A 21,705-nucleotide genomic window follows, 5' to 3' on the forward strand; every position below is an offset into this window, starting at 1 on the left:
TTTTCTGTTTCCACAGAACCTGGAGCTGAAAGATCTTCTGCCCTATGGCTTTGCCATTCATCACGCAGGCATGACCAGAGTTGACCGGACCCTTGTAGAGGATCTTTTTGCTGATAAACACATTCAGGTGAGGGCGGGTGATGTGCAGACTTAGAAGGCCAGAGACCCTGACAGTGATGCTGTATGTTTGTGCCTGCTTCTGCATTGTTCCCGGCTCAGCTAACCTGGGTCAGAGGCTTGTGCTAGTACAAGTCAGTATTATTTCATTCTGCCTCTCCTGACTGTTCACATCCTGCATGAGGGAGGACAATGAGTGGCTTTATTTAGGAAAGTGTCTGAGAATCGAAGCAAAGCCAGCATGTTGGTGACTCCAGATGTTGTTGGAAAAGGCCTCACAAGGTGAAGACCTTGTTCATTCTCTCTCAGGAGAGTTTGTCCTTTTAATCATCTAGTAACCTTAAGTTGATTCATGTGGGGTCTGCACTTTTGCCTCTTAAGTGTCTCTGGAACCTTGAAATGTTAACTTTTGAATAGACGAGGCACCCCGGGACTCCTTTTGTTTTTAATCTGGTGTTAAGTTGACACGTATGGGACCCACTCAGTGCTGCAAGAAGCTCCGAGGCGGTTGCCTCAAGAATCGAGGGTAGGAGTTCCCGTCGTGGTGCAGTGGTTAATGAATCTGACTAGGAGCCATGAGGTTGCGGGTTCAATCCCCGCCCTTGCTTAGTGGGTTAAGGATCCTGTGTTGCTGTGAGCTGTGGTGTAGGTCGCAGAAGCGGCTCGGATCCCACGTTGCTGTGGCTCTGGTGTAGGCCGGTGGCTACAGCTCCAATTGGACCCCTAGCCTCGGAACTTCCATAAGGCACAGGAGCAGCCCTAGAAAAGACAAAAAAAAGAATCGAGGGTATTAACCCTTGGTGTAATGTCTATTTTCCTTGTTGCTTTGTCTGTAGGTTTTAGTTTCCACAGCAACCCTGGCTTGGGGTGTGAATCTTCCTGCACATACTGTCATCATCAAAGGCACGCAGGTGTACAGTCCAGAGAAGGGGCGCTGGACAGAGCTGGGGGCCCTGGACATTCTGCAGGTATGGAGCTTTTGAGTGGGGACGAGTATGCTATATGTAAAATGCCAGGATGCCCAGAGGATGACAGGTGGAAGGTGAGGTTCTAAAGGTAGAAGCCTGGGATCCAGCCCCGAAGCTCTGTGACCACAGCCCTCTTGCTGCTCTCTGACCCAGATGCTGGGACGTGCGGGACGACCTCAGTATGATACCAAGGGCGAAGGCATCCTCATCACTTCACATGGGGAGCTGCAATACTACCTGTCCCTCCTCAATCAGCAGCTGCCTATTGAGAGCCAGATGGTTGCAAAGCTGCCTGACATGCTCAACGCGGAAATCGTGCTGGGGAATGTCCAGAACGCAAAGGTAGGGGAGGCCCCTTTCCCTGGCGCCTCGTGCCGTCTTCAGAGAGGCCTGGGTTCTGGGAGTGTGGTGATCTTGTGCGTGGTGCTGTGGGCCACCAGCACGTGGGGTCCTCCAACCCTGGGCCTCACGTCTCCTATGTAAGCAGGTTCTCATAAGCTGCTTAGGACTCTTTTTTTTTGGAGGGGGGCGGCGTGCTAAAAGCATGTGGAAGTTCCTGGGCTAGGAATTGAATCCACACCACAGCAGTGACCCGACCTGCTGCAGTGACAATGCCGGCTCCTTAACCTGCTGTGCCATAAGGGAACTCTCAGACTCATGTTTTTTTTTGTTGTTGTTGTTGCTATTTCTTGGGCCGCTCCCACGGCATATGGAGGTTCCCAGGCTAGGGGTTGAATCGGAGCTGTAGCCACCGGCCTACGCCAGAGCCACAGCAACGCAGGATCCGAGCCACGTCTGCAATCTACACCCCAGCTCACGGCAACGCCGGATCGTTAACCCACTGAGCAAGGGCAGGGACCGAACCCGCAACCTCATGGTTCCTAGTCGGATTCGTTAACCACTGCGCCACGACGGGAACTCCTCATGTTTTTTAATAATGAAGTATTATAGGAGTTCCTGTTGTGGCTCAGCGGTTAACGAATCTAACCAGTATCCATGAGGATGCAGGTTCGATCCCTGGCCTCGCTCAGTAGGTTAAGGATCCGGCATTGCCGTGAGCTGTGGTGTAGGTCACAGACATAGCTTGGATCCCACATGGCTGTGGCTGTGGAGCAGGCTGGCAGCTACAGCTTAATTTTACCCCTAGCCTGGGAACCTCCATATCCCATGGGTGTGGCCCTAAAAAGCAGAAAAAAAAAAAAAAGTATTGTAAATGTTCATAAGACAGCATAATACATGTTCTAATAGGAATTAATTTCCAAGTGTACCCTGGGAGCTTTTCACTGAGACATCAGCCCTCTGTGCTAAGACCCATGATCTGTCTCTTACAGGATGCAGTGAACTGGCTGGGCTATGCCTACCTGTACATCCGAATGCTTCGATCCCCAACCCTCTATGGCATTTCTCATGATGACCTCAAGGGAGACCCCCTGCTGGACCAGCGCCGACTGGACCTGGTTCATACTGCTGCCTTGATGCTGGATAAGAACAATCTGGTCAAGTATGACAAGAAGACGGGCAACTTCCAGGTGAGGGGCTGAGGGCTGGAGGCAAAGATCCCAGCAAAAGTTGTGGCCCCTGGAGACAGTTTTTTAGGTGCTGTCTTTTTTTCTTTTTTCTTTTTTGTCTTTTTTTGCTATTTCTTGGGCTGCTCCCGCGGCATATGGAGGTTCCCAGGCTAGGGGTCGAATCGGAGCTGTAGCCGCCGGCCTCCGCCAGAGCCACAGCAACGTGGGATCTGAGCCGCGTCTGCAACCTACACCACAGCTCACGGCAACGCCGGATCGTTAACCCACTGAGCAAGGGCAGGGACCGAACCCGCAACCTCATGGTTCCTAGTCAGATTCGTTAACCACTGTAGGTGCTTTCTTGATTTGAGTATTACCTGTCTTAATTGCCTGTTGCTTGGGACAGTCGAAAATAAGGTGGCATTGGCCTATGCCCTCTGAACCTAGGAACTTATAAGATGGCATTAAATCTGGCAGTGCTTCCTTTCCGTATCTTGAGCTGTGGTAGCTGAGTCAGCTCTCTTTTCTATGTGGGCATCACTTCCCTGTAGGTCAGTTTATCATGCCATCTCTGTTCACGTGTGTGGCCCAGGGGCTGGTTCTCTGTGTTCATCAGTGGGCACCTCTCGTCTGCGATGAGAGGTTGCCATTTGTCGGTGATCAGTGTTGGATTGAGTCTCCCTTCTTCGTAGGTGACGGAACTGGGCCGTATAGCCAGCCACTACTACATCACCAATGATACAGTGCAGACCTACAACCAGCTGCTCAAGCCCACCCTGAGTGAGATTGAGCTTTTCAGAGTCTTCTCATTGTCCTCAGAGTTCAAGAACATCACTGTGAGAGAGGTGGGTCCACACGGCATGTTGGGAACAGAAGTTGGTACTTACAGCCATGTCACTGGAGGGTTCTCTCCGTGGCCTCCTGGCCTTTCCTTGAGCTGTTTCCTTCTTGTGGTAGGAGGAGAAGCTGGAGCTGCAGAAGTTGCTGGAGAGGGTGCCCATCCCTGTAAAGGAGAGCATCGAGGAACCCAGCGCAAAGGTGAGTCCAGTTCCCCCGCTGGGGATAAGGAACAGGTGGTTTTCCTCATCTTCTAAAAGATGAACCTTGATTTTGGGCTTGGACTTGGTAAGCTGCTTGGTTGTCCTGGTTTCTGCATCCTTCTCATGTGTTCTTTTTACAGGAAGTAACGATTACTTAATGTCTTTCAATCGAGAGCTCTAGAGGGTCTCATCTGGCATGGGTGCCCACAGCAGAAATGCGATTCACTGTCTGGGGCGGTTCAGTGATGGGCCTCCTTCTGGCCAATTTTGATTTTTTTCCAGATCAACGTGCTTCTCCAAGCTTTCATCTCACAGCTGAAGTTGGAGGGCTTTGCTCTGATGGCCGACATGGTGTACGTTACCCAGGTGAGGGCAGGGCGGTGCCTCCTGTGGTGAGTTCCTCTCCTGTGTGCTCTGTCTGCGGTGAACAGTGAGGGAGAGGGGATGCTGAGCCTTCCCTCGATGGCTCGCTGGTGGGTGCACGTGTGCTGTAGCTGCTCTGTCGCACTGATGTTGAGTGTGTGGGAAGGTAAGGCCTTGAGAGGGATGCTGGGGAGGCTCCAGGGGACACAGTGTCTGCTCCCTGCAGAGAAGGCCTTCCCACTGTGGCTGCTGGGCTCATAAATAAACCCAGAAATGGCCAAAGGCTTTATTAGCTCCTCTTTGTCTTTACCTCTCAGGCTAAGTCAGTCCCTAAGACCCTTACTCTTGCTAGAACCCTAAATGCTAAATGAGCTAAAGGCTGTAAAGTCATGCAGTGAGCGGTAGTTGGAAGGCTGTGCTGTGAGCTCGAGCTGCATTTCTCTAACTGTCCTGCGTTCAGTGAGCATCTACTGTTAGTGGGGGTGGGGTGAGGACAGAGAGACTTGGTTTTTGAGTTGGTGTGGCTGGTCACATCAGAGCTTGAGGTAATTAAACCACGTGTGGAGTGGCTTCATTAGGTCTGGGGATGTGGGGACTAACGGGACACGTCGTCTTTCCCCAGTCAGCTGGCCGGTTGATGCGTGCCATCTTTGAAATTGTCCTGAACCGAGGCTGGGCACAGCTGACAGACAAGACCCTGAACCTTTGCAAGATGATTGACAAACGCATGTAAGGGCCAGTGAGCTGGAAGCTGGTGGTGGGGTTGGGGCCTCCAGGCTGAGGTGTGTTGGGGAAGCCTTAGAGCGCATCTGATCATGCCCTGATGCCTGAGCTGTGCACCGGGGTGGATGTTGAGAAGAAGGGCCAGGCCCTTGGGGAAGGCAGGGAGTGGGGCTGATGGGGGCTCCTGTTGGCTCCCAGCTCACCACTGGCAGTCACCATGTCTTTAACCACCATCCTATGTGGGTCTTAAGGCCATAAGGAGGGTGGTTTGCTACAGGCCCCACACAGGGGCTGAAAGCTCTTTGTGTCCCGGATAGGTGGCAGTCCATGTGTCCTCTGCGCCAGTTCCGGAAGCTCCCTGAGGAGGTGGTGAAGAAGATTGAGAAGAAAAACTTCCCTTTCGAGCGTCTGTATGACCTGAATCACAACGAGATAGGTGTGTGGGAAGCCATCATCCCCCTGTTGTGCAGCTCAGACCTCTTTCCGAGGCTGTCTGCTTCCCAGTTCCTAGGCCTGACACCCCGTGCTGACTCAGGCCTAGGCAAGCTCTCTGTCTTGGGGCTTTGAACCCTCTGGGCTCTGCCAAGAGTGACGGGAGAGCCGCCCCCCGGAGTGGAATATGCCTGTTGCCCTCAGTGGCCCTCAGAGCCTGGCTTGGGAGTGCGTGAGAAGGGCCACAGCCCTGTGCTCTGTGTCCTCGTAGGGGAGCTCATCCGCATGCCCAAGATGGGGAAGACCATCCACAAATATGTCCACCTGTTTCCCAAGCTGGAGCTGTCGGTGCACCTGCAGCCGATCACACGCTCCACCCTGAAAGTGGAGCTGACCATCACACCCGACTTCCAGTGGGACGAAAAGGTCAGGTTTTGCTTGACAGGGGACTGGTTTCAGAGCGGGGTTGGAGGTCTGAACCCCCTGGCTCACGTTCCTTTCACCCATGCTCGTGGTGGCAGGTCCATGGTTCATCAGAGGCCTTCTGGATTCTGGTGGAGGATGTAGACAGCGAGGTGATACTGCACCATGAGTATTTCCTCCTCAAGGCCAAGTATGCCCAGGACGAGCACCTCATTACCTTCTTCGTGCCTGTCTTTGAACCGCTGCCCCCTCAGTACTTCATCCGAGTGGTGTCTGACCGCTGGCTCTGTGAGTGGTGTGCCCTGCACGGTCCCCCTGGCCAGGCCCTCTCAGGGCAGTTACACGAGTGTTTTGGGTAGTTCCCTTTGTGATGCAGTGGAAATGCATCCAACTAGGAACCATGAGGTTGCAGGTTCAATCCCTGGACTTGCTCAGTGGGTTAAGGATCTGGCGTTACTGTGAGCTGTGGTGTAGGTCACAGATGTGGCTTGGATCCTGAATTGCTGTGGCTGTGGTGTAGGCCGGCAGCTGTAGCTCTGATTCGACCCCTAGCCTGGGAACCTTCATATGCCGTGGGTGCGGCCCTAAAAAGACAAAAGGCAAAAAAAACCCAAGAGTTTCTTGGCCTGAGCACTGGGCCAGACTTAGCTGGGGAGAGTGATACCTAGGCTGCTGGGGGCTTGAGGTGTGCTCACTGCTCTTCTCGTCGCTTTTCCGGCAGCCTGTGAGACCCAGCTGCCTGTCTCTTTCCGGCACCTGATCCTCCCGGAGAAGTACCCGCCCCCAACCGAGCTCCTGGACCTGCAGCCCTTGCCTGTGTCTGCCCTGCGAAACAGTGCCTTTGAGAGCCTTTACCAAGATAAATTCCCGTTCTTCAACCCCATCCAGACTCAGGGTAGGTGTTTCCATTTCCAGGTAGTCAGTTCCTCTGGAGGCCTTTCAGGGTCCCCTGGAGACAGGTGCGTTCTGCAGGGGGAGAGGCGGCAGGGTGCTCAGGTGTTTGGCAGGTGTGGGGGCCCGTCAGCCCCAGCAGCCAGCACGGTTTCCCATCTCAAGCTGTGGAGACTTAGGTTTGCTTTGCTGCTTTGCATGTCTCACTGAGGGGGGTCGGCAGAGTGTCGGGTCTTAGCACAGTGCACTGTCTTATCTCTGACTACAAAGCTCCAGTATCGAACTAGACTGCAGTGTTGACTAAGGCCTGCTGGCCACACCCTGCTTTGTATGACATCTGTGTGTTCTCAGTGCTTTGGGCTGGGTGCATCTTGAGGATTTTCTCTTTTACTCCTCCTGCCAGTCATCTGAGGGATTCGCTATTTGAGACACTGCTTTCGGTGTCCTATCCTGCCGATGAGGAAATTGGGGCCTTGAGAGGCACCCCAGTCAGTAGCACGTGAAGTTAACCTGATCTGGATGCCAGGGCGTAGGCTTTACTCTCTGTATTAGACAGTTGCGGGGAAATGGGGAAGAGGGCTGGAGGGGAGGACGGGATGCGGTTCCCTTTGGTTCAGCATCCTTGGTCCCTGAAGGGACTGGCAGAGGCATGGAAGGAGCCCTGCCTCCTTGGCTTCTGTTGTCCTCACGCAGATCTCCACAGGCCTGGACTCTTGATCTTGGTTCCATCCTCTCCTTCTCTTTGTGGGAGGGAGCAGATGAGGGAGAGGGTCGCTGGCCCAGTGGCAGTTGGAGGCCCCATGGTATCAGCTCTCATGGCTGGCACTCAGCATTGCCTGGCTGAGCTTTCCGCGTGTCCTCTGTTCCCACCCGCCCTTGGTGTTCACACTGCCTCTCTGTCGGTCCTCAGTGTTTAACACCGTGTACAATAGCGATGACAACGTGTTTGTGGGCGCCCCCACGGGCAGCGGGAAGACCATCTGTGCAGAGTTCGCCATCCTACGGATGCTACTGCAGAATTCGGAGGGGCGCTGTGTCTACATCACCCCCATGGAGGCTCTGGCGGAGCAGGTGTGTCATGTATGAATTCCCCAGAAACCATTTTCATCTGTGAGTCCAGATCAGGGTTTTTTGAGCCCTGAAACTTGTAGAGCCAACTGGGACAAGACCGTTTGCTTCCCGGTGGCCATTTCCTCAGTTGTGAACTAAGAAAAGCAGCAACTTGAGGGTTGCTGCTTGATTATGAAGTAGGTCTCTATAATCTCCAGGGCAGGAAGCCACTGTGTTTGGCTCTCAGATTTTTCTGGTAATAAATGAAACGATGTCTGACCTGGCTTGATGTTTTTCTGCCCTCCCTCCGCCTGGCTGCCAGGTGTACATGGACTGGTACGAGAAGTTTCAGGACAGGCTCAACAAGAAGGTGGTGCTCCTCACTGGGGAGACCAGCACGGACCTGAAGCTCCTGGGCAAAGGCAACATCATCATCAGCACTCCTGAGAAGTGGGACATCCTTTCCCGGCGGTGGAAGCAGCGCAAGAACGTCCAGAACATCAACCTCTTTGTGGTGGATGAGGTCCACCTCATCGGGGGCGAGAATGGGGTATGGCGGCTTGGCGGCACGGAAGAGGGCTGGGACGGCAGAGCAACCTTGGCCATGGCCCTAAAGTGTGGGCTCAAGGTCAGGGCCTAGGGCTTCTCCCAAGAGGATTCTGCCTATCACCGTTTTCTGAAAGGGTGACAAAAAGGATGTCAGACTTTTGGTAGTACTTTTGGCAAATAGTATCATTTAGTGGAGACTGCCTATGGAGGAGGTGGACCCAAGGATGGGAGAGCCCCTAAATGGAAGGAAAAATTAGGAGATCGTGGAGTTCCTGGGTGGCCTAGTGGTTAATCCAGCATCATCACTGCTGTGACCTGGGTTGCCTCCCCAGATCCCTGGCCTGGGAACTTCTGCATGCTTTGGGCTTTGGGCTGCATGTACAGCCCAGCAACCTCATCTCAAGGTTAGCTTGGGGCCGATGGAGCGTGCAGGCTATAGTGACCCCCTCCCTTTTCCCAGCCCGTCTTAGAGGTGATCTGCTCTCGGATGCGCTACATCTCCTCCCAGATCGAACGGCCCATCCGCATCGTGGCCCTGAGCTCCTCGCTATCAAATGCGAAGGATGTGGCCCACTGGCTGGGGTGCAGCGCCACCTCCACCTTCAACTTCCACCCGAACGTGCGCCCCGTGCCCCTGGAGCTGCACATCCAGGTGGGACCCGCTCTCTCTGTTCCTGCACAGCCTCCAATCCAGGGCTCCCAGGGTTGGTAGTATCCTTTTCTTCTTCCTCCGTTTCCAGGGCTTCAACATCAGCCACACGCAGACTCGCCTGCTGTCCATGGCCAAGCCCGTGTACCACGCCATCACCAAGCACTCACCCAAGAAGCCCGTCATCGTCTTCGTTCCATCTCGCAAGCAGACGCGCCTCACCGCCATCGACATCCTCACCACGTGTGCAGCGGACATCCAGCGGCAGAGGTGGGGGGATTGGGCTCAAGTGAGACTGGCCCACCCTGCAGGGTGTTCCGTTCCCATGGGGGGAGTGGGGTGATACTCAGCTGGAAGGGTCTCTGCAGGGTTCCCTTCTGAGCCAGCACTCATGCCACCCAGGTTCCTGCACTGCACAGAAAAGGACCTGATCCCATACCTGGAGAAGCTGGGCGACAGCACACTCAAGGAGACGCTGCTCAACGGGGTGGGCTACCTGCACGAGGGGCTCAGCCCCATGGAGCGGCGCCTGGTGGAACAGCTCTTCAGCTCAGGTAGAGCACAAGCCCTGAGGCGCAGGGTGAGATGGGCTCTAAGGGGGTCACAGGGTTCTGTGATAGTACACTAGTCATTTTCAGTGTGCTTAATCAGATTTTTTTATCCTTTGATATTCTTAATATCCCTGTGAGGAAGGTGGAATAGGTGTTACCCTGTCTGCTACGTGAGAAAACAGGCAGGTTCTAAGGCTGTGCGCTCTCACACTGGTTTTTAGACTGGGATCCCTGGCCCTTAGACCTGGTTTTCCATGGATATCAGACTCAGCAGGGTGGTTAGGCCTCAGAGGTGTAAACTCTGTGAGTCCCCCTTGGGTGGCTGTGTCTCTGTCCCTTGTTGATGCCTGGCATTTCATGCAGGGTGCTAATCGTTTTGACAGTGCTTAGTAGGGCTGCAGCGGGGATACTTCTGCCAGAATCATCACTGCTGCTCTTTGACCCCTGAATCTGTCCGGTGTGGGGCAGCCTCAGAGCTCAGTTTTGCTGTGTACTGAGCCAGCCTATGGCTTGGTTGGTGTTATCACTTTCCAGTCGACAAGGCCTGTCTTAGGCAGCGCGTAAGCCTAGCTTTCCCTGGGTTTGGGAGTCTGTTACAGGATCACCTTGTTTCCTCTAGGCTAGTCCCTCAGCAGAGCAGCAGTGGCACAGAGCAAACGCCTGTGGTAGTGGGTTAGTTTCTGAGTCATTAAGCCTTGTTCCCGGCAAGCTGTGCTCTGAGTTCTGAGACTAGCACAAGATAACAGGCAGCAAGTCCTGCCTCTCCCAGGGAGCTCTGCGCTCAGTTTCCTTCTCCCCTCTGCTGCGCAGGCGCCATCCAGGTGGTGGTAGCTTCTCGAAGTCTCTGCTGGGGCATGAACGTGGCCGCCCACCTGGTCATCATCATGGACACCCAGTACTATAACGGCAAGATCCACGCGTGAGTAGAGCTGTGCTCCGAGTTCACGGGAGCCTCCCTCCTAGAACGAATATAACATCCGCAAATCCGGAAGTGAAGAAAAGGTGTTAGGGAAATAAACAGCTAGCCTAAATTCCACCCAGCCAGACGTTTATTTGTGTAGACTCATTTTTAGTTTTTTCTTCATCTTTTTTGGCTGCACCTGTGGCACGTGGAAGTTCCTAGGCCAGGGACTGAACCTGTGCCACAGTAGTGACCCAAGTTGCTGCAGTGACAATACTTAACCCACTGCACCACCACTGGGGAACTAATGTCTGGACCTGCTTCTGGGTTTGGGTAGGAGTTGGGTGACTTGATTATTTGTGAACTATACAGCTGTGAAGTTGGGAAGCCTGCCCTACGTATTGGTCCTTTGTAGGGAGTTATTTTGCTGTTGGCATTAGATGGGTTTATAGCTTTGGCCCAAGGATCTTAAGCAACAAAGTCATGACTCTTAAAACACTTGAAAACTAAAATAATGTATAGGTAACAGGTGGAACCTAGTGCCTGAGCACAGGAGTTCATAAACAGAGTCTTGCTGTAATTTGCCCATATCTCCCCATGTTGTGTTTTCTTCTTTGACGTTTAGGGAGTAAGCCCCCTGAGCGCTGTCTGTGCTGGTGCAGTTGTGCCTTCTCTCCCCTGCAGGTACGTGGACTACCCCATCTACGATGTGCTCCAGATGGTGGGCCGTGCCAACCGCCCCTTGCAGGATGACGAGGGGCGCTGCGTTATCATGTGCCAGGGCTCCAAAAAGGTCAGCCCTGGTCTCTTGCACTTTTGATCCTAAGCCTCAGAACAGGTTCTTTAATCTCTCTTTCCGTGAGTGTTTTACTTTTTTGTATTCTGTCAACTTCTGCCTCTTTTATTCTCCATGTTACCCTTGTAACAGTCCTCTCGGCTGCATAGAATTTTGTAGCCTTTGGTTTTTGCTACTGCTGTTGACTCTTTGTATTGAGGGCTTTGTCCTCTGGTGGGTCCATCTTCCCTGTGTGACTTGGCGTACTCTGGTCCCCACTGTACAGATGGCCGGCTGGTGATGCCAGCTGGCACAGGCATATACACCCAGCTCGCCAGGTCCAGACCCCGCTTCCGTCTACTGTGCAACTAGTTTCTTCCATTTTGTATTAGCTGTGCCTGTCACTCAGGAGCCATCCTCTGTGGATTTGCCCTTGTCCTTTCTTTGGTGACCATATTGTCATTGACTCTTCTTTCCTATAGGATTTCTTCAAAAAGTTCTTATATGAGCCTTTGCCAGTAGAGTCTCACCTGGACCACTGTATGCATGACCACTTCAATGCAGAGATTGTCACCAAGACCATCGAGAACAAGCAGGACGCCGTGGACTACCTCACCTGGACCTTTCTGTACCGCCGCATGACACAGAACCCCAACTATTACAACCTGCAGGGTCAGCGGGCTTAGGAGCACATGTTATCCTTTTGCGGTTTCCACAGCCCTTGCTTGCCACCTCCCCATGACTCCCCGCTTACCTCTCACCTTCGCAGGCATCTCCCATCGTCACCTGTCTGACCACTTGTCAGAGCTTGTGGAACAGACCCTGAGTGACCTGGAGCAGTCCAAGTGCATCAGTATTGAGGACGAGATGGACGTGGCGCCTCTGAACCTGGGCATGATTGCTGCCTACTATTACATCAACTATACCACCATTGGTGCGGGGCCACCGGGGGCTGGTCTGAGGGGAACCTGAGCTTAGAGGGACCCTAGGCGGGGTCTGCAGCACAGAGGGATGAGTTATGACAGCCTTCCCGGGCCCTGTGTATTTGCCAGAGGAAAGCAATGCGGGCAGAGGTGGGGTAGCCCAGGCATTAACTCTCCTCCCTGCTCCTTTTCTGTCTGCGTTGACTCCTCCCACATCTCCTTCCCTGTTTCCCAGAGCTCTTCAGCATGTCCCTGAACGCCAAGACCAAGGTGCGAGGGCTTATTGAGATCATCTCCAATGCGGCTGAGTATGAGAACATTCCCATCCGACACCATGAAGACAACCTGCTTCGGCAGGTGAGGCTGTCATGGCTTCAGAACACCCTTGGAGTTGAAACTTGGCGGTGTGCCCACAGCACGTGATCCCCCGTCGCCACTGGCTCAGGCCTCACTTGCCTCCACACACGTCTCAGCCCCCAAGATGCACCCCTCCACCCGCCCCTGTGTTGTGAAGTATTGTGAGCCTGGGTCAGGTGGAGCTGTGGGCCCCAGAGCAGGGCCACCTCTTCATCACCGGCTCTTTTTCTTCCACATTCCAGTTGGCTCAGAAGGTCCCCCACAAGCTGAATAACCCCAAGTTCAACGACCCACACGTGAAGACCAACCTGCTTCTGCAGGCTCACCTGTCCCGCATGCAGCTGAGTGCTGAGCTGCAGTCGGATACAGAGGAAATCCTTAGCAAGGTATTGTTTGGGCACGGGGCTGGGCACAGGGGTGGCCCACGTGCCATCTGAAGCAGCAGTTTTGAACCACCCTCCCTTGCTCTCCTACCCGTGTTCAGGCCATCCGGCTCATCCAGGCCTGTGTGGATGTCCTCTCCAGCAACGGCTGGCTCAGCCCAGCCCTGGCAGCCATGGAGCTGGCCCAGATGGTCACGCAGGCCATGTGGTCCAAGGACTCATACCTGAAACAGCTGCCACACTTCACCTCAGAGCACATCAAACGCTGCACAGACAAGGTGAGCCGGGCCTGGGCCTGGAGTGTTGGTGGCCGAGCCTGAGTGTCCTGTGCTGGGGCGGGGGTAGTGGGAGGGGAGACTTTTTCTGAAGGTGTTACCCACGGAGATGCTAGAGAGCCTGATGGTTGTGGGCCGAGTCTTTAGGTGACCTGGTAGTGTAGGAAGTCAAATCAGCTGTTCTTTGGAGCCAGTTCCCTTTGCTGCTAGTCTGCATTCCCTCATCTTCCCTGACCTCTGAACGCCTACTGCAGGGGGTGGAGAGTGTCTTCGACATCATGGAGATGGAAGATGAGGAGCGCAACGCGTTGCTGCAACTGTCAGACAGCCAGATTGCAGACGTGGCCCGGTTCTGTAACCGCTACCCCAACATCGAGCTGTCCTACGAAGTGGTGGATAAGGACAGTATCCGCAGGTGAGCCAGAGAGGGCCAAGGCCCTCCCCCAGGGTCCCCACTGGGCACAGCTCTGATGCATACCTTGTGTTTGTCCCTGCAGTGGTGGGCCAGTTGTGGTGCTGGTGCAGCTGGAGCGAGAGGAAGAAGTCACAGGCCCTGTGATCGCACCTCTCTTCCCACAGGTACGGCTACTAGCTTTACCAGGGCTGCCCTGAGGCCCTACTAGCTGGCTAGAGTCTGGGCCAAGGGGTCCACAGTCACTGGAGTGATACCCAGGTATTTGGTATTTAGAGTAATACCCAAGTCATTTGGGTGAGGATTAATCTTGGGGCCATGGGTGATTGTGGTGGGAGTTTTTGCTTTAAAGCAATTTAGGTGACTGGTTCAAAGTCCCAGTTGTGCAGTGCCGTCGATATCCATGGCTATGAAGAATCATTTATCTTTACCTCTAAGTGGTCCAGGATAATTGGGCTTTTCTAGCTGGTGTTTCTTCTCCCCCCTTTCTCACTGCTACATACTGTTTCCAGTAGCTTGGCTCTTTACTGCCCAAAAGGAAATCTGACCCCTTACAGGGGAGAATGACTGATGGCTGAAAGCAGAAACTAGATACACTAATGTTTAATTTTATAAATGTGTTTAATAGGTTCTGAGGAAAGAGCACTTTAACTGGAATTCTTGGGCTTTCTGGCAGAGGAGCAGCCAGCAGAGAGGGATTCTTTATGGAGGCCAGGCCTGCTTTGGATCCTCTTCACTGGCAGGCTCATCTCCATGTTGCCATGTTTTCCTCTGACATACATGCTTTCACTTGAAAGGGTCTCTGAGGAAGTCCAGGTTGCCAGGCCCCACAGACTAGATGTCTAATCGTGGAATCTTGGATTTAGTGGCAAGCACTGAATGGGAGAAGGGACTTGGACCAGGAAAGGAGCCAGAACCAACAAATGAGTTCACCTACCTACCTAAAAGTTGATTTCTCTTGAGACACCTTTAGACAGTTTAAAATCTTAAATTAATTTTGGGAAGAAATTTTAGAAAGCTTTCTTTCTGGTTTTTGTTGTAACTTTCTTTTCTCCTGGTGTCATGGCCATCAAGTCTTTTTTTTTTTTTTTTTTTTTTTTGTCTCTTTGCTATTTCGTGGGCTGCTCTCGCGGCATATGGAGGTTCCCAGGCTGGGGGTCGAATCAGAGCCTACGCCAGAGCCACAGCAACGCAGGATCCGAGCCGCGTCTGCGACCTACACCACAGCTCACGGCAACACCGCATTGTCAACCCACTGAGCAAGGGCAGGGATCGAACCCGCAACCTCATGGTTCCTAGTCGGATTCGTTAACCACTGCGCCACGACAGGAACTCCCATCAAGTCTTAATACTCTGAAATTGTTGGCTTTTGGTCACTACAGAAACGTGAAGAGGGCTGGTGGGTGGTGATTGGAGATGCCAAGTCAAACAGCCTCATCTCCATCAAGAGGCTGACCCTGCAGCAGAAGGCCAAGGTGAGTGTGTCCACTGGCCCCAGCGCGTTCTGAGGTGGGCAGGGTGAGAACTCTTCCTCTGCATCGGAGCTCACCCTGAGCTCTACCTGCTCTCTCTAGGTGAAGCTTGACTTCGTGGCCCCGGCCACTGGTGCCCACAACTACACTCTGTACTTCATGAGTGACGCCTACATGGGGTGTGACCAGGAGTACAAATTCAGTGTGGATGTGAAAGAAGCTGAGACAGACAGTGACTCAGATTGAGTCCAGAGGCACCTGCTCTTGAACAGGAAGGGTTGAACCTGAATTAGGAACCTGCACCCCGTATGGGACCTCCATAGTGGCGACCCGGTCTGTGTGAAGTCTGGCCAGTCAGTGCTACAGTCCCGGCCCATCCACTACTTTCCTCTGGCTCCTTCAACAGCCAGACTTTGGATCCAGTGTCTGCAGTAGATGCTGAGCATAAACTGTGCACAGTGGTTTTAGGGATGTTCTTTGTAGTTCCTTTGGGGCACATTCTAGTAAAATGACTTGGAAAAACCATTTGTCTTTGCAGTGATTCCAAATTAAATTTCCTTTCTCTAACATAAGGGTTGTTTTTTTCTCAGCCAGTGGACTTGCTCACAGCGAATGCTTCTGGAGGATGAGGCCGCCCTTCAGTTAGGCCGCCACCTGAGCTATTTCGGTCAGTGTGGAGGGAACAGTGTTGGTAGCTTCTCCTCAGTCAGGCTGTGCCCTTGGTCGCCTCCTCTGAATGCTACCCGGGTATTAGCACTACTGCGGGAACTAACACTGAACTTGGGAGTGATCAACAGGTTGGGGGTTTCTCAAGATGGGCAGTGTCCCCTCCTGTAAGGAGGTAGCACCAGCAGGGTGCTTAAAACTGATTTTAAAATCCAGATCAAATTTTCTTCCTCAAATTCTTGCCTTCTGTTGTTTTTCAGGAATAAGTGTGCATAAAATTGGGAGATGATCTTGATGGGTGACTTTCCTATGTTGGCAGTTTTCAAATTTAGTCTTATGACCCCTTGATACTACAAAAACTCAAGACCTCCAAATAGCTTTTATTATCGTGGTTATATCCATTGATATTTACTTACAGTATTAAATGCATTTTAAAATAACAGTAACATGTTAACTTTTCATGAAAGACAACTTCCAAAACAAATCCAGGAAGAAGTGTGGCATTTTACATTTTTGCAAATCTCTTTAACGTCTGGCTTAATAGAAGACAGTCGGGGTTCTCAGAGCTGCTTCCAGTCTGCTGTGTATTTGAGTTGAAGCTTATGTCACAGACAAGATTTTGGAAAAGGAGGTTTTTAAATGGACTTCTCAGGTAACAGGCTATTTGATAGTATGTCACCACGCCACAGGTGGTAGTTTCTTGAAGGCAGTATGAAGCCTTAGCAAGGAGCGTTTTTTTTTTTTCTTTCTTTTTTTGCTCTTTAGGGCCACACCTGTAGCATATGGAGGTTCCCGGCTAGGGGTCGAATTAAGTTACAGCTACTGGCCTACGCCACAGCCACAGCAAGGCAGGATCTCTGACCCACTGAGCAAGGCCAGGGATCAAACCTGCAACTTCATGGTTACTAGTCAGATTCTTTTCTGCTGTGTCATTATGGGAATCAAGGAACTCCATCAAGAAGCTTTTTATATTCCTACGCTAAAGCCCACCAATCTATATTCCTTTTTTTCCAAATTATTTTTTTAGCTGTGCCTGCAGCATGCTAAAGTTCCTGGGCCAGGGATCAAACCCATGCCACAGCAGTGACCCAAACCATAGCCATGATGATGCTGGATCCACAACTGCTAAGGCCACCAGGGAACTCCTAGTCTATCTCAGTCTTGTAACATCGTGCATTAGTCATTTGGAAAATGTTCATTCACTGAATTATGCAAATCTTCCAAACAACACACTTCATCATACAAATCACATTTGTTCATATCACCACCAATCCCCTCAGAAAAGTCTACATGTTGGGAAGATGGCAAGCTCATGGCGGCAATACAAGTTTTCAAAAATTCTGATTTTTGCTTGAAGGCTTTCGTTTTATCATTGGCAAAACTATCAGTTTCCCTTGAAGTGAAAGGCTCATTTGATTCATTTACCAGAAAATGTCTCCTAATAGAAATACTATAATTTGCTAGTTCCTTGAAGTGGAAAATATGCTGTGAAGAACACAGCTGATTCAGCTTGCAACTGCACAAGTGCTTTTCCTCAAGATGACCGCTCTGCAGGGGGCATGAGTGCTTAGGCGTGCTTCCCATCATCAGAATGTTACTCTAGGGTCCAAATTTCATACACTTACTTTTATTGGCTCTCTTGAGGACATTTCACAGTGATGTTGGCAGTATTTTTACTGTGAGAGCAAGGCACAGAGACACAACTGTAGAATTTGGTGTCACTGCCTTGCTTCCTGCCAAGGTGCCAAGCAGAGACCTCTTGGTCCCCCAGAAAGCTCAAGGGATTTCCAGTGACTGGTAGACCACATCTTGAGAACCACTGCTTTAGGTACTACCCCAGCTTTCTCTTCAAAATCTAAGATTGTGATTTCTGTGGTGTAAAAAATGAAGTTAAGGCTGTAGCCTTGAAGACAGTCTCCACCCACCTGGGGAGTACATCCATGAGGATGCAGGTCTGATCCCTGGCCTTGCTCAGTAGGTTAAGGATCTGGCATTGCTGCAAGCTGTAGTATAGGTCACAGATTGCACACACCTCCACCCCCGTGATGAAAAGGTAATATAGACAGACCACAATATATTTACATACTGGTCCTTTAGAGAGCCACAAGTTACCATCTCTAAGATTTTCTTGCCCCTCACCCAAGAATCAATTTTCAGCCACTGAGAATGCATGACCTGTGGCCAACAATAACTCCCTTTCAGGGTTCACACCCTCCCCATTTATTTCTCAGTACTCTCCAGCTGTCCTCACAGCACAGAAGGTATGTCAGGCTCGCTAAGGGAAGGCAGAAGCATCTCTTACTCTAACCTATACTTAAAAATTTCCTTCAACGTTGACTGAATGTCTCAAATAGAAGGATTTGCCCAGCAATGGGGAAGGCGGGATCTACTTCAGAAAAGGACTCACCATGGAATTCTTTCAATTGTGAATCTCCTTATAAAACAGGACTTGGGATTCAGCTGGATTATTTCCAGAAAGAGCTGAGCTCCCTCCTACACACAGATATGGTGCTGTATGGTGAAGTGGTGTATTCACTCCCCCCCAACATAACACTGTGCCCTAAAGCAAGCAAAATCTGTGACTTAAGTACAATGCGCTGATGTTCTGCAACTCTTTACCAAGGACTGTGTCAATGGAGTGGTTCTGCAGCTCTGCGCTTCTACCCAAGTCTGAACAGAAGAGGGAGGGCAGAGGATACTCCTCCAGGTCCAAGGGGTTTGAGAAAGTCTTACAACATTTTCTGGGGAACCATGATTCTCTTCAAAGTCAGGGTGGCTCAGGGGCCTTCAGATGGCTGATACTTCCAGAAGGCCAACTCTCCATCATCACTGCAGGAGGCCAGGAGCCCCTGCTCCTTAGGGTTCCAGGCCACACAGTTGACATCCTGCGAATGGGCTTGAGGCAAGTGGGCTGTCAGGGAGAAGGTAGGCTGCTGTGGATCTGAGCCGGGATCCTCCTCAAATACTCGGATGGCATCATCCCCACAGGCGGTAGCCAAGGCCCCTGTCAGCTGACACCTGGGAGGAGCGTTCGCATCAGTGTGTGTGCAGGTGGCTCACCCCCCGCCCCCCACCCTCTTCAGGGCTCTGCTACAAGTCTCTTATTGAAGTGCTTCCCTAACAAGTACATAGCCACAAACATCACCCCAAGCTTCAAGTGCAGCCAAATAGGTTTTCCTCCAATATAACTAAAGACTACACATAATTCTGAATGGCACTTTTCTCACTCAGCATAAGCAGATTCCCTGTCATGAAGGATTCCTGACCTGAAAGAGACTAGTACAAGGTCTTGACTTCCCTAAAATCGGTCCAATTGGGTGGGGGCAGGTGTCTTACCAAGCGACGTCATAAATCGTCCTGGAGTGGAAGCCTGACAAAGTGCAGATACATTTCCAGCTGGGGTCAGAGCCGTTGCACGCCACCCCTGCACGACAGACTTCTCTTGAGCCTCAGCCTTGTTTGAGTCCTAGGCACCCCAGGGGAATACCTGCTCCACCCCCATCCTGCAGAGGAGATCCTAATTCCCATGCCCACCTCAGTCATGAGATCTCATCCTTTTTTTTTCTTTTTTTTGGCCATGGCAGTGGCATGCAGAAGTTTCCTGGGCCAGGGATTGAACCTGTGCCACAGCAGTGACCCAAGCCACAGCAGTGACAATGCGAATCCTTAATCTGCTGAGCCATCAGGGAATTCCCGTGAGGCCTCATTTTCATTCCTATCTCCATCCTCAAGGATCTGCCTTACACACTGCACCCAGATTGGTATTTTTACAGCAGAATTCTGAGAAGGAAATGTTCTGTTCCTTAAAAAACCTGTTGCAGCAGACTAGGTCTGATGAGTCAGTCTGCCTTTTAAGGCCACCCACCAAACAGCCCAACCCACCTCATTTCTCTCCAAACCCTTTATACCCTATGCACCACTGACACCACACAAGTCACTGCTCCTGGCATTGCCAAGTCTAGGCTGTCTTCACCTTCAATGCTTTTGTTTGTGCTGTTTTATTTGCACCTAGAATTTTCTTCTTGCATTAAAATCCTACACACTCTTTCAAACCTCACAAGAGACAAATCTTCTTAGCCCTCAGATTGGCTCCTCACCTTGCTCATTGCCTGGCAGATACTGGCGCCAGATGCGCACGGTACGGTCATCGCTGCAAGATGCCAGGCGCTGGCCGCTGGGGTCAAAGGCCAAGCTCCACACAGTGGATTCATGACCTTCAAGGGTGGCACAGCATACCCAGTCATCCTCTTCCTCCCGGTAGAGCTTCACTGTGTCGTCATAGCTGGCAGAGGCTAACAGCTGTGGAGAAGGCCAGGGAAAACACAGGACGTGTCTGGAGGGCCCAGGAAGTACCTGTGCTTCCAGCACTTCTCCCTCCTAGGACAGGACAGGGAACTCCCAGCGATCTACTTTTATAAAGGGACTGATTGACGTCTTTGGGGCACAGATAGAGATCTCTGCAAGAATCAGGCTAAGGCTGGAGAGTGGAAGAAGGTTGGGCACAACCCTCCACATCAGAATTCCTTCCCACCAGGGTACCTGACTCTTACCTCCTGGCTTGGGTGCCAAAGCACATGCTTGACATCCTGTGTATGGGAGTTGAGGACACTGACACATTCATACTCATCTTCTTCATCGACTGCGGCAGAAAAAAGAAGGGAGCTTATAAGGGACACGGGTGGGATCTGATGGCTGGTTCTCAACTGTGCCTGGAGGGACTCACCTTCCCAGACCCACACACTCTTATCTCGGCTGCAGGTAGCAAGGAGGTTGCCAGATGGGGCCCAGGCTACTGACTTGACCTCATTTTCATGGCCTTCTAGAGTGGTTACACACTGTGAAAAGGGAAGAGGGACAGGAATCAACGTCATCTAAGACTCCTGCAGTCCTCCTGGGTACAGCCTTACCCACTCAGGTCAGTTCAGGTTCCAACAATCCTGGCCCCATCCAACCCAGTTACCTCAAAGTCATCCTTGTTTTTCTTCCAAATGCAAGTGGTGGCATCAAAGCTGGCAGAAGCCAGGTAATTTCCACAGGGAGACCAGGCCACCTTCCGTACGGTGCGCTGGTGGCCTTCACAGAGGACAGATTTGCAGATCCAGCTGTCGCCTAAAAGCAGAGAGCAGACCAGGCTCTGGAGCTGGGTGCACAAGAAGATACTGAAGTACTAACGATGCCACTGGGTAATGGGGACCAGTATTGGAGCCCAGCTGAGAGGGCAAAGTTCAGTGGGTGTATTTAACAACATGCTTTCAGAAAGCTGTAACTGAATCCACTTCCTTAGGAGGCATCTTTCTAAAACAAATGAGGAGTTGCCCTCCTGATTTAAAACTGTCAGTGGTGGAGTTCCTGTTGGGGCTCAGGGTTAAGAACACGACTAGTATCCATGAGGATGCGAGTTGGATCCCTGGCCTTATTCAGTGGGTTAAGGATCCGCTGTTGCAGTGTAGGCTGCAGATGCAGTTCAGATCAGTGTTGCTGTGGCTGTGGCGTAGGCTGGCAGCAGCAGCTCCGATTTGATCCCTAGCCTGGAAACTTACATAGGCCTCGGATGCGGCCCTAAACAGTCAATGGCTCTCAAATACCGTTGGGACAAAATGTAAACTTCATCGTCTGTCGCAAAATACTCTGCAGGCTACTTTCCTACCACCTTCTCTCATTTTCCTGCCTCAGAAACTGTCATAATTCCCTATTTCGGCCATCTACTGACATCTTTGCTTCTAGCCAGAAAAACCAGAGAGTGGCTAATGTCCAACTCGAAAGTGGCTCCTCCATCTTCTCCCTCGGCCAGTGACCCCGCCTTTCTGAATCTGCTGCCCCGCAGGCTGCGCACTCCCAGAGCATGGTACCCACACCAAGCACACGTAGATCCCTCGGCGGCAAGCCGGGACCGGCCTTACCCTCTCTGCCCCAGATGCGGACGCTACGATCGCCACCGCACGAGGCCAGCAGAGTTCCCGCGGGGTTCCAGGCCAGGAACCAGCAGCGGGAGTCCGGGTGCGCCGGGATACGGCCAAGCAGCACCAGCGAGTCCTTCATGGCGGCCTGGCGCAGAAAGTGGTGAGCAGAGACAGCACTGCCGACTGCGGCTCCCACCACGCAAACCTGCTTCCGCCCAAGGGCCGCGGGTTCTCTTAGGAACTAAAGGGTCCGCTGCTGCGGCCGCGCTGCCCTCTGGGAGTTGTAGTCGGTCCTTAGCCACCCCTCTCCAGTCCCCACAGCGGAAAACATCGCGGTATCGGCTAGAACTACCAGTCCCGTGAGGCCTTGCGCAGGG

At 52.0% G+C, this 21,705-nt stretch overlaps 2 protein-coding genes across 4 annotated transcripts in view; one reads left to right on the forward strand and one right to left on the reverse strand.

Moving 5' to 3' along the window:
• Window positions 1-15,287, forward strand: part of SNRNP200 (small nuclear ribonucleoprotein U5 subunit 200) — a 31,231-nt gene extending 15,944 nt beyond the window's left edge. For both annotated transcript variants that reach the window (XM_021087099.2, XM_021087098.2), the window contains exons 18-45: window positions 17-127; window positions 954-1,085; window positions 1,239-1,427; window positions 2,417-2,614; window positions 3,286-3,438; window positions 3,551-3,631; window positions 3,916-3,999; window positions 4,619-4,725; window positions 5,037-5,155; window positions 5,423-5,577; window positions 5,673-5,862; window positions 6,296-6,469; window positions 7,376-7,536; window positions 7,838-8,065; window positions 8,525-8,716; window positions 8,805-8,983; window positions 9,116-9,267; window positions 10,075-10,183; window positions 10,850-10,958; window positions 11,423-11,612; window positions 11,710-11,874; window positions 12,099-12,220; window positions 12,463-12,606; window positions 12,705-12,881; window positions 13,133-13,293; window positions 13,376-13,457; window positions 14,673-14,765; window positions 14,865-15,287. In XM_021087099.2, coding sequence (XP_020942758.1) covers window positions 17-127; window positions 954-1,085; window positions 1,239-1,427; window positions 2,417-2,614; window positions 3,286-3,438; window positions 3,551-3,631; window positions 3,916-3,999; window positions 4,619-4,725; window positions 5,037-5,155; window positions 5,423-5,577; window positions 5,673-5,862; window positions 6,296-6,469; window positions 7,376-7,536; window positions 7,838-8,065; window positions 8,525-8,716; window positions 8,805-8,983; window positions 9,116-9,267; window positions 10,075-10,183; window positions 10,850-10,958; window positions 11,423-11,612; window positions 11,710-11,874; window positions 12,099-12,220; window positions 12,463-12,606; window positions 12,705-12,881; window positions 13,133-13,293; window positions 13,376-13,457; window positions 14,673-14,765; window positions 14,865-15,008 — 4,101 coding nt within the window. In that variant the 3' untranslated portion in view covers window positions 15,009-15,287. The remainder of the gene's footprint in view (window positions 1-16; window positions 128-953; window positions 1,086-1,238; window positions 1,428-2,416; window positions 2,615-3,285; window positions 3,439-3,550; window positions 3,632-3,915; window positions 4,000-4,618; window positions 4,726-5,036; window positions 5,156-5,422; window positions 5,578-5,672; window positions 5,863-6,295; window positions 6,470-7,375; window positions 7,537-7,837; window positions 8,066-8,524; window positions 8,717-8,804; window positions 8,984-9,115; window positions 9,268-10,074; window positions 10,184-10,849; window positions 10,959-11,422; window positions 11,613-11,709; window positions 11,875-12,098; window positions 12,221-12,462; window positions 12,607-12,704; window positions 12,882-13,132; window positions 13,294-13,375; window positions 13,458-14,672; window positions 14,766-14,864) is intronic.
• A 501-nt stretch (window positions 15,288-15,788) lies between these two features.
• On the reverse strand, window positions 15,789-21,545 carry CIAO1 (cytosolic iron-sulfur assembly component 1). 2 transcript variants are annotated; one of them, XR_014841284.1, is made up of 8 exons: window positions 21,329-21,545; window positions 20,389-20,537; window positions 20,152-20,263; window positions 19,979-20,067; window positions 19,526-19,727; window positions 18,765-18,852; window positions 17,421-18,446; window positions 15,789-16,316 (listed from the first exon to the last, which is right to left on the reverse strand). XR_014841284.1 is itself a non-coding variant. In XM_003481129.5 (7 exons), the coding sequence occupies exons 1-7, from the start codon at window positions 21,465-21,467 to the stop codon at window positions 18,206-18,208; spliced, it is 1,020 nt and encodes a 339-aa protein (XP_003481177.1). In that variant the 5' UTR covers window positions 21,468-21,545; the 3' UTR covers window positions 15,789-18,205. The 2 variants fall into 2 exon arrangements, 1 of the variants encoding a protein (XP_003481177.1); XM_003481129.5 differs by having other exon boundaries at window positions 15,789-18,446.
• Between the last annotated feature and the right edge of the window lie 160 nt (window positions 21,546-21,705).

The sequence above is a fragment of the Sus scrofa genome, chromosome 3 (genome assembly GCF_054392235.1).
Source record: "Sus scrofa isolate SSC_HxYL_T2T_F1_AM1 chromosome 3, Sscrofa_HxYL_maternal_Yorkshire_Landrace_v2.0, whole genome shotgun sequence".
Classification (NCBI taxonomy): domain Eukaryota; kingdom Metazoa; phylum Chordata; class Mammalia; order Artiodactyla; family Suidae; genus Sus; species Sus scrofa.